Here is an 11,763-nt window from a genome sequence, read left to right on the forward strand (position 1 = left end):
TAAACATGTATTGTTGGCTTGTGGGAGGAAACTGGAAGCTATATATGATATGACCTTAACACACCAAAATCCTCTGGGTTGAAGCCTGAACTCCAGGACATTGGGTTTATATGGCAACAACTTACCTGCAGCACCACCATGCTGCTCTGCAGTTTCATTACATGGAAAATAAGCAGTTTAGCTCAGCTTGCTGACATTGAGGTTATAAGAAGTGTTCAAACCCAGAAAGTTTTTGTAATTACACACAATACATGGGGCCATTCAAAAACCCAGATGATATGCATGTATCAGTTTTTAATGCACAGTTTTTTTCTCCTAGGTGACTTCAGTGCTACAGGATGCCCTGGTGAAGCATTTTAAGTCAGATGACCCCCTTAAACTCTTCAAACCTCCAGCCGCTCCTCCTCCAGTGCAGTTTATGGATAGTGACCATTATGACAAAACCTCAGTAACTGGGGACGAGCCGTTGTTAGGTCCTCTCCCAGAGGAGGAGGAATCTGATTGGTCAGAAATGGGTGATGAGGAACACCACGTCAGCTTGAGAGGTTCGCATGGCGGTCACCATGGTGGCACAGCCTTCTCGCCATGGCAACAGAATCTCAGTCACATGGTCAGGGAAGATCAGTATGGAAGAGGAGATGGGGATACTGAGAGTGAATCTGGGGGTGAAGAGGTGGTCAGAGGTCATGGCCTTCAAATACCCCACCTCCAATTCACCATTCATTCTGAGACCTTGCCAATTCCACTGGCAGATGCAAGTTTGGCACGTTTCAAGCAGAGTCTAGGAGGACAAGCTGGAGATACTCACCACTTTCCTGTTGGGCGTCATCTAGGATCTCCCATTCGCATCCTCTCCGCTAGCCTGGAGGGAATAAATTCCACCGGCCTCCATCATCCACAAGGGGGCATCGCTGAGGATTCAGATGAAGAGGAGCTTGTGCATAACTGGAAGAGGGGAAAAAGCCAGGGTGCTGAAGGTGGTGGGAAAGGGCCAGGAAAGGTCAGCTCAGAGCCTGTGGGCAGTTTGGCAAATCTGGAGTCATCACAGAGGATGCTCAATCACTTTATACAGGGAGGAGAGAGGACAAAACTATAAAATACACTTAGCAACACAGATCCAATTATGTGAATATGAAGTACAATGAGTTGAGGTGACCATTAAATATGAGTCTCAAGTAAGTCTAGTACAATCTTAAAAAGAATATATATTAATGTGATTTTGATGTTATTTTGTATAATACTATACATTTTAAGTAGTAATTCAGCAAAAAAAATCAGATCTAAGTGTAAGGATTACACATAAAAACAAAATGTGTCAGATACTGATAGACATTTATATTGATATGCTGTATAGATATTATAGAAATGGCAATCTTATTTTAGGCTATTAGCTAATGAGGCAATGCTGCGCCCTTTCAGAGCTCAAAGTGTGAGCTGCATTGGTTGGGTTTGTACAGAATTTCAAATGAGGCTTCTCAATTCATAATCAAAGATATGTCCGAGGGTCTCTGGTAGGCCTGCTGCTGAGCCTCTTTGATGTCTTCTGGAGGCAACATCAAACAAACTGTGGCACTTTGATTCAGCTAGTGTACTAGACTAGATTGCCCTTAGAAAGCCCTTTCTGCTATTGAGCACACATGTTCTTGAGCAGAAGTTTAAAAGAGCCTGGCATGCATCTCAACCACTCTTCTATTCTCCAATACTGAAACAAGTATTGGATTGGTCTTCAAAGAAGCCGGAAGTCAACTCACACTTCTCCTTGTTCAATGGCTATTAAGTGGTGTAAAACTAGTTTAAACGGCACAGTATTGATAGGGAGCCTGTAGCAAACTTCAACAATTAGAAACATTTGAAACTTATTAGGCTGGTTTAGGATTAAGTCTAGTCCTGGAATACACAGCATTCTGATTTGTGATTTTGCATTTAAAAGGAGGATATAGTACAGAACAAAGCTTAGTCCCTTTTTGGAAAACCACTCCATAGAGTTTAAATTTGTGTTTAATTTTAACTAGGACTTTTAATACCAGGACTATTCTGAGTTGCTGGCACATTAAAAGAAGGGTATTGAAGGATAATGATTTTACAATTTCTGTGTAATATGTATGTTGAAACACAAACCCCATAATTCAGAGTAGTTTAATGTAAAATTAGAGTTTTTACACTGGTGGTGATAGGAACCAGATATGTGTCACAATCTGAACAAATGTTTAATTTTACCTGGAGGTTAATATAAAAATATTGTTTTAAAATTAATTTTGTACATTTTCTGTCTATACGTCCGTCCATCATAATACAGGCAAAATAATCCCCAAACCAAGCTTTTCAGACATACCACTATTTTAACCTTCTCAACGCTTCATATAAAATTTCAGAAGACATTAAGTTGTGGTTTGGGGATAATACATTAAATGTCTATATGTGTGATGTATTCATCACTATTTTTGGTTTCTATCACCACCAGTCCACAATTTCTACAATAAAACATTACACTGTGGACAATTTTGGACAACAAAAACACATCTCATTGACAAAAGTAGTAGCTTTAGTGTTTGTTCAGTTTGCTAACAGTGGTTTTCAATGATAGCAGTCAATCTTATAACCACTTAGATATTTCTACATTATTTGTGAAATAATGTATTAATTCATTATAGATATGCATTTTAATATTTCATGTGTAGTAGTGGTGTAAAAGATTTCCATAGATATTTTATCTGTATATTAAATATATTCCTTGAACTTTGCATTCAAGTAGTTCTAAAAATAATAATAACCATAAATCCAGTCATTCCTGCTTCATATTAGAGACATGGTTCAGAAGAATATAATGTGAATGCTTGAACTAGTAATGCAGTAGGTACTGTATCAGTATAACTTGTAGAAAACAAACATACACATTAAATATGATTGATGTTAATGCAAATTAACACATAGGCATTCCTTTATGTGTGTTTGATATAGGTGTCTTTATGTATATTGATTTTGACTCCAGGCTCAGTAGAATACACTACTCCATATTGATTTGTCCTTTTTGTGTACACCCTAAGGGGAACACCAGCAAGCTTAATGCACTATTTGTCATCCAAATGAATTTTTCTAGTGCTGCAAAGGGATTGTTTTCATCTTGTTTTGTCTTGTCTTCAATAAATATGTTAAATAAAAGAAGAGCAGATTAGGCAAAAACGTCTCACCTTGTGATTTCAGTTGAACAGGAATTCTGGCAAAGAGATCAACTATAAGCAAGTAGAACATTCTTTAGTACAGTGCTTACATATCTGTTCATCTGCCACCTGTCACACAGAACACCAGTATGCACCCAGTATGATACAGTAAGATGCCTAGTAGTGCAAGATATGGCAGATAACTAGAACTGTCACTTTCACATAAACAGTACTTAAAATGTTAATCTTGGGTAGATCAGTTAAAATAAACAAATCTACACATCTGAAAGCATTGGCAGCTGTGAAGAAGCCTTTACTGAAAAAATGCAAATAACAAATAAAAAAAATGTTTGTTCTGCATGACTGTACTGAGATAATTTGCTGAACTGTAGTGGAAATTTTTAGATGTTTCCATGTCCACTGACTGCCCACACATGTGCATTCTTGATGTTTATCTTTAATCTTGTGTCTGGCTTCTGTGAAAAAACAATGCGTCAGTCTGAGTCATTTGGTTTTGACATCCAGAAATACAGAAAAGGCTGATTGTAAACAACAAAGCCAAGATTGGTTGAGGAATGTGAAATGGATGATTTACACTACTTGAAGTGTGCCCAGCATTGACAGAGGCTTCAACTGTTCATATATAGCTATAATATCTTAATAGAAATACATTATTAATAGAATATGATGCTTTGACCTCACTATGGTCTATGTGGCTGAATGCAATCAAATTTATGTAACAGTATTCCAATAGGGGCAGCACTGTGTCAAAGCAGGTAGTAACACAATCACACAGCTCCAGGAACCTGGAGGTTGTGGGATCAAGTCCCGCTCTGGGTGACTGTGAGGAGTTGGTGTGTTCTCCCTGAGTCTGCGTGGGTTTCCTCTGGGTGCTCCGGTTTCCTCCCACGGTCCAAAAACACGCCTTGGTAGGTAGATTGGTGACTTAAATGTGTCCGTAGGTGTGAATGTGTGAGTGGCTCTGGACCCACCATGACCCTGAACTGGATAAGCAATTACAGATAATGAATGAATGAAGTATTCCAATATTTAGTGCAGAGACATCCCATATGAGTGGAGAGTGTTACTACAGAAAATGGGGACACACTACTTATTAAAATGCCTACTGTTAGAAGGAATCTTGGGTAAACAGGTGTCCACAAACATTTGGAGATATATTGCAAATGAAATGCTGTATTACATGTAAGTCACATCTTTGTGGTAAAGCTAGGTGTGACAAATCTGAAAACCCTAACGTCCATAACTGGACTGTAAGACAACCCTTTTAGCTGTTTAAACTCACTAATAACTATGATTAACCACAAGCTGGCAGGATTATCCTCTCCCACGATTCTATTCTTTGTAGCCCTCTTTAACTTTTTCTTAGAATAGTGCCTGCCCAATACCTGTCTCAGTTAAATAATTTTAAAAAAAGGACCAGAAAGGTTGGGTCATGAAGATCACCAGTTTGATCCCCAAGACCAACAGGTAAATTGGAGTTGATGGGAGTGAAGGAAAAGCCCTGTCCTCCTCCCTCAATTCATGGCTGAGTTGCCCTTGAGCAAGGCACCTAACCCCCAACTGCTTCCTGGGCACTCAAGATGGCTGCCTGTTGCTCTGGCTGGGTTCACTGCCCCTACACTAATGTGTACACTAATATGAGCGTGTTCACTGCCATGGATAAGTTATATGCGCAAGACACATTTTGTTGTATGCTGTACAGTGACAAATAAATAAATGCACATGGGACATTAGTGGCAGTTAATTAATCACAATAATTACACTAAGCAAAGGTAAAAAGCTGTTGCTGTCGACCGTATATTGTCCTGACACAGTTATGAAATGTTTAGACCTGTTAGTTTAGAGAGTTAGCTGCTATCTGTCAGACTGTACATTGCTCACAATCTGTATTAAAAAAATCAATGCACATATATGCATATATCTTTGTATTGTTTCATGAACAGAACAACTGTATAAAATTTAGTTCAACTCAGCATCTATTGTTTTGCTATAATTCGCTATTCGCTATAATGTTAGCTTTAGGTTAGGTTCTGTCACTAATACTTTCTCATAATTATATATGAATGGCTGACTAAATATATTTTCATGGTTTGATTAATATTAATATGTTTTTCTGGGTTAAATTTGGTTTCTTTAAATAGGTGCACATGCATATTTTGACAGTTCATAAAAATATTTATGATTATGCGCTGAATTTATGTGTTTTTTTTTCCAGATTATTTCATTTGGCTATAGAGTTTTTTATTCTGTAAGCATAAATGTTATCAAAGAATCTGGTAGCACCATTCACTAGGGAGGCTGGACTTTTTGAGTCCAACTGTTCTCCAACTAGCATGCTATGATAAGTAGCACTGTGATTTGCATACAATTGGTGGCCTGCACAGCTAATTCTCCACGGACATTTGCTGTTTATACCTATACCACGTGTCAAGTGTATTGTAGAATCACCAAAAGCGAAATATTTTGATGATGATTGCTATGTTATGGTAATATGGGTGCACCTCTTAATGTCCAGCTGCAATCTTAATCTTTGCTGAGCAGACAGTTCCCTGGATTCCCATTGGAGAAGACTGCTGTAATAGGATAGGTAAAGGATTACAGGTAAGACGCTCCAGTCCTCCAGCTTTGGCCAAATCCAGTGTGTCTCACCCAAGCATGGAAGCAGAGGTGCAAATGTACCCCTCTCTGTCACTGAGTGGGTATCCGTGCCATCTTTAGCATCTCGACTGGGGGGATCACCACACCAAAACCCGGACAGACCACCAGATTCGGATTAAGTGACCAGGACTAGAAAACCCAAAAGGTCAAACTGTTCGGGTGAAATCAATCTGACCACATATTCTCAAGAGGATTTACCCTTGGATTTGGATAACAAGAGCATCTTTTGTCTTTTTGAGGGCTCTTCTTTTCAAAACAATTTGGAAATTCTTAAGGACCATTAGCCATCATCTTCACTGGCATTGCTAGTGGTCTTTGGTCGCCTGGTTCTACAATTTCTGTTCACTTCAATCAAACTCATAGTTTTCTACTTTTTGGTGGCCCGGCTTACTTCTCTGGACACTATCTTCTTCTCAGCATTCTTCTCTGAATTCTAACACTTCTTGGTCATCATCATGGTGTGGGCAAAGATGAAGTTCCCCTTTCAGAAAAGGGTGAAATTGGCCCAGGGTTTATGGCTGCTTTCCTGGCTGGCTACTTTAGGTGGAGCGATCACTTTCTGCCTGGGCTGTTTCCTGAAGACAGAACTACGCAGAAGGGCAGAGGTATTTAAACACAGCTGTCTGTTGTCCACTTAAAAATATTTAATATCAGTGTTGGTTCCATCTAATATCATTTGGCCTATTAATAAATGTACAGATACCATAATCACTTGTATTTTTATTTACTATCAAATAAACACCAAAAAGGCAGTAGCGTATTTACATTACTATTAGCCCTGGCCATTGACACCACTTCTCAGAAACATTCTGGATATTAATTTTATTTTGATTTAACACTTAAAGCTGTATAGTTTTAGGCTAACAGTTAATATCATCTAATTTCCTACCCAGTAAAAAAACACTGTAAAAAATATATTACGTTTCTTTTAATATTATATTAACATTTTAGTAATTATTAATTAATTAATCATTACAAAAACAATGAATCCATAAACAGCCTTTTATTTCACATGTGTATAGTATTGTGTATGTATATGATTCAAAAGTAATGATGGAATGTAGCTTTTTTTAGTGCATGTGTACACTCAAGGACTCTTAGAAAGAACTGAAATATTTAGACCGGATTAACCTAGGTGAATATAAATATTATTTAAGCTGGTTAGAACAGGCTTAAGAAGCTGTCCTCTTCGAAGAGTTATCCAATGGCCTGTATGGATCATAATCTAGGTCACAATAATGAATCTGTCTGATCCTGCATAACAGCCCATGGACTTGCCCCATTAAACTACTTCTTTTGGATTGCTCTCTATCTATCACTAATTCAGCTGAACCAATGGACGTTTATGTGTTCAAACTCACAGTAGTTATTTCTGGTGACCTGTTAACGAATTGGGTGGAGATGGATCATAAGCAGCTATACACTGATCTAACAACACAAGCATGTGCAAAATCGCCTGCCTGATTCATAATATGTACTTAAGATTTAAAAGATGTATAAGTAAGAGTGATTCAAAATAATTAATTTGTGAGGAAAGCCTAAATTGGTTAAACTAGCCTTAATTAACTAGCCTTAAAAGTACAATGGAATGAATCAGAGGTGGCATTATGTGCTCAAAGCCTGAGGTTGCCTGGGGAGGCTAAGAGCCATTTAGCAATTTCTGGCGTCCAGGAGTTTAGATTCTAGCTTTTCTGCAATTAGTTGCTTGTAAAAATTATTTTCTTCCTTATACATCACATTAAGCTATTAGGCATGATTGGGCCTGAGAAGGTCTAATAACAAAGCCTTTTTGGTTGGTCTAACACTAGCTGCTTTATATCTTTTGATTGTAAAGTATAGTGGTATGGTTCACTATGGACTAAAGATCCATTCCCAGATTAGGCTGCAAAACCAAGTTCATTCAGTGAACGTCTTTGGCCAAAACCCCCAAACAGTGTATAACATGATTCAAACTTTAAGACTTTCTGGATAAGAGAGCATGCCAAAAGCTGTAAAATATCCAATAATTCAAAAAAAAAAAAAAAGAAAAAAAAGAAACTGTGCAATTGCAGATATTTATTTTGTATAAACCCTTAAATCTTCCCTGTAGGTGATGGACAACACTGAAATCTACATTGTACCCAACACACTCATCATTGCAGGGATAGCAGCCATGGGCATCAACTACTTTGCAGGACGGATCTGCCAGGATGCCCTGGATGCTGGGCGCTTCCCACGCTGGAAGACCTACCTGAAGCCCTACTTTTGTTGCTCAATCTTCTTTACCACCCTCATGCTGACTGCTGTCATCCTGAGTTATGCTATGGGAGGCACCTTGGAAGGTTCACTGAAGGTCGGTCTAAAGAACGGCATCCGCTTCTACAAGGACACTGACACCCCGGGTCGGTGCTTCCAGAAGCAGACGATTGACCGCTTGCAGATGGAGTTCCAGTGTTGCGGCAACAATGACTACAAGGATTGGTTTGAGGTCCAGTGGATCAGCAACCGCTACCTGGACTTCAGTTCCAAGGAAGTTAAGGAGTAAGTGAGATCAAGGAAGGTGTCCCTAGCATAGGGTCCTGAGCATTAAATACTACAATACTACAATACTGCAGTTTGTAGCCATTATCATCATGGACTGATCAAATATTTTGAGTAGCATGGGACTTCCCAGTGGATGATATTTTGTGAAACTGTTTGATTTTACTGTTTTCCAGTTCATGGGGTTGGTAGAAACATACAGACCTATAACAAATGTCTACAGGTTCTTCAAATCTGGCTCTTTGGTCCAATGTCTGGTCCTGGATTATGTGGTATTTAAGTAAAGTCTTTATCTTGTTGGTTACTTAGTTTTAGGTTTGAAAGACCTCAAGATTTTTAAATCACTGATAAATTCTGTTTTAAAAAGGAACTTAAAATAAAGAAAATGATTCATGACTTCCAGTGAAACAGAAAACCAGAATGGGGATATTATTGGTAATATATTTATCTGAAATATGCATTCTTGGTTTTTATACTCTCTGGTGAGTAATGGAGCTTATTTTGCCAAGTTGGCAGCTACTTATTAAGCCTTTCAGAAATTAGATCATATGCATTGGGGTGGAAAAAAATGGACCGGTCAGTTCATCATATTACATCTGATGCAACTCTTTGTTTGGTTCCATTTTTGTCTCCTCTAGCCGGATCAAGAGCAATGTAGATGGGCGTTACCTGGTGGATGGTGTCCCATTCAGCTGCTGCAACCCCAGTTCCCCACGGCCCTGCATCCAGTACCAACTCACGAACAACTCTGCCCACTACAATTATGAACACCAAACTGAGGAACTCAACATCTTCATCCATGGTTGCAGGGAGGCTTTGCTCAGTTACTACATGGGCTTGATGTGCAGCTTTGGGACTGTGGCACTGTCTGTCTTTGTGCTTCAGGTATCTAAGATCAGATAGGAACAGAACCTTCTGAGTTTGTTTCAAAAACTGTTTAGGCAACTAGAGAGTAGGAGTTGCCAGAAAAATGAAGACTCAGTACAACTGGCACCAAACAAATGCTTAGGAAGTGCTAATTTGAAGTTTCAACACAACTGAATGTAATACTAACTATCTTCTTCCCTCACCTACTTAGTTCTGCAACCTTTTAAGCCTTACACAAATGCTTCACAGTCTGATTTCCTATTTCCCCACAGTGCACTGTGCTAGCAAGCCTGAGGTACCTGCAGACATCCATGGAGGCTGTACTTGGCCAGGAGAACATGGAGATCGAGACGGAGGGTTACCTGTTGGAGAAAAGCATCTCTGACACCATCATGGAGTACCTTGACCCTGTGCTGAAACTTCTGTTGCTGAACCAGGTGCAAGATGGGCAGGTCAAGGCAGAGGCAGGGGCTGCAGGGACATCATCAGCAACACCCGGCACCTAGATTACCCCATAAATCTGACCCAATGATTAATATCAGAACAATGTAATTGTTGGGTACATTTTAATTACTGTCACACCTGAATTTTTATTCTAAATGTACTGTACAGTGTACCTTAACACTTAACAATGTTCCCATCAAAAATATTTCCCTTTTGAAATAATCACCATCAGACCAAACAATTTCTATTTGTTTTCAACAAAAATATCTCCTATATATCATCCCTTATTCTTTGTAAATGTCATGACAATTCCTTTAAAGGCAAAAATATCTCAGTCATCTCTGATCATTATAAGTGTGTGCATGATGACTGAAAATGAAACCAAAAAATGTGGCCATAAGGCTGTTCTTTGTGTTTGAGTACCATGGTGAAGAAGCCTTGCGAAAATCAGGTTTCCAAAGAGTCTGCTTGGATGATTCATGAGCATTCAGTGATCAATAAAGACTTTAATAATTAACTGGAAGATGCAACAAGTTTAGTATTGTATTCTGGAGTTTCAAACTGCAGCCTTCTTGTTGCAATTTCACAGTCAATGCCAATGCTGAATGAGATGCAAGATGAATAGTGTTTTTCCCCAGATAATCGAATTGTGACCATTTATTACAATTTGAAAGAACAACAAATTCATTTATTTCTCATTTACACAATTGTTTATCAATGACAGCAACCTCAAGTAATAGACTTATTAAAAATTATGGGACTAAACTTATGATTCCAAGATGAATGTTTATTTAAACTACTTTTCCTTGAAAAACATTAGAGAAATGAACAAAAAAGATGAATGGAATGTAAGAAAACTTTTAAAAAACATATTAAATCCTTTACTGTACATTATGCAAGGAGATAACTGTAACAGATAACAGTAAATGTATAAAGCTGGTGTAGTCAGCCCCTGCTCAATGCTCTGCTAAGCATCAGAAAACATACTGCACTATGGAAATCCAAGAGTTGGATTGAATAAAAACTTAAGTTTTTAACTGCTTTGTTGTGTAGTGCAATTTTGTGCGAATAGATGCGTTGCAGTATCTTTCACTTGACTCTGTGTCTTTGACTTTTGACTTTGATAGTAAAGCATGAACTCACAACCACCCACCCACTCACCAACACACAAACTAGCTCACAGGCATACCAACACAGTATTTATCTCTCCATCACAAGCACAAGAACACTTGTGACCCACACACTCTCCCTCACTTCACCTCACACATACACACATGCGCACACATCTGAATGTCAGTGGGTGGCTGCAATAGGATTATAGAGACTGATGAATGATGTCAGTAATATAATGAGGGCCTCTATATCAATGCCCTCATTTCTGACACCTTTCAAACTGACCCTAATCCAGACTCTTAATACTCAAACTGCTACACAAGCACCTTCACTCTCACTGCATCCGATTAGGTCCCACAAGGAAAACCAGCACAGGAAGAATATGATTGCAATATGAACTCATATATATGATTGAAACTGACAAATTGACATATTTAGATGAACTATATTGGAATTATAACATATGAAGAGACATGGGGTATTTTTATGTGCTAGGTTTAACCCCTATTAGTACAGACATTTATAAATGTATTAAGCTTAAGCCATTTAAGTTACATAGCCGATTAATGTTCATCTGAGGTGGGACTGAGTGTAGGTCTACACCTGGGCACAATGAGTCATTAGCTTTATCTTAATGTTAGGCTGCATAAATTAAAACATATTTTCTGATTAGTTACCATAGGGATTTAAAAATTTTTGACCCAAGAAAACACACCCAAATATAATTACTATACGTTAATGGACTATTTCCATTATTATTATTTTTATAATATATATATTACAGTTTCACTGATCAAGAAATATTTCAGAATTTGGAAATAGCCCATTAACGTATAGTAATTATATTTGGGTGTGTTTTCTTGGGTCAAAAATTTTTAAATCCCTATGGTAACTAATCAGAAAATATGTATATGGCACAGTGGCGCAGCAGGTAGTGTCGCAGTCACACAGCTCCAGGAACCTGGAGGTTGTGGGTTCGATT

The 11,763-nt window shown here is 38.3% G+C and overlaps 1 protein-coding gene across 1 annotated transcript; it reads left to right on the forward strand.

Moving 5' to 3' along the window:
* The first annotated feature begins 6,292 nt into the window (after positions 1–6,292).
* rom1a (retinal outer segment membrane protein 1a) lies at positions 6,293–9,730 on the forward strand. The gene is made up of 4 exons (XM_066653145.1): positions 6,293–6,442; positions 7,927–8,357; positions 8,996–9,242; positions 9,497–9,730. The coding sequence occupies exons 1-4, from the start codon at positions 6,293–6,295 to the stop codon at positions 9,728–9,730; spliced, it is 1,062 nt and encodes a 353-aa protein (XP_066509242.1).
* The last annotated feature ends 2,033 nt before the right edge of the window (positions 9,731–11,763 follow it).

This window comes from Hoplias malabaricus, chromosome 2 (assembly GCF_029633855.1).
Source record: "Hoplias malabaricus isolate fHopMal1 chromosome 2, fHopMal1.hap1, whole genome shotgun sequence".
Taxonomy (NCBI): domain Eukaryota; kingdom Metazoa; phylum Chordata; class Actinopteri; order Characiformes; family Erythrinidae; genus Hoplias; species Hoplias malabaricus.

Excerpts from the sequence above, each read along its gene's own strand:
- rom1a (XM_066653145.1), top strand. The coding sequence starts at position 6,293 with ATGGTGTGGGCAAAGATGAAGTTCCCCTTTCAGAAAAGGGTGAAATTG. Across the intron at positions 8,358-8,995 it reads AGTTCCAAGGAAGTTAAGGA|CCGGATCAAGAGCAATGTAG; the intron begins GTAAGTGAGATC and ends TGTCTCCTCTAG. Across the intron at positions 9,243-9,496 it reads TGTCTGTCTTTGTGCTTCAG|TGCACTGTGCTAGCAAGCCT; the intron begins GTATCTAAGATC and ends ATTTCCCCACAG.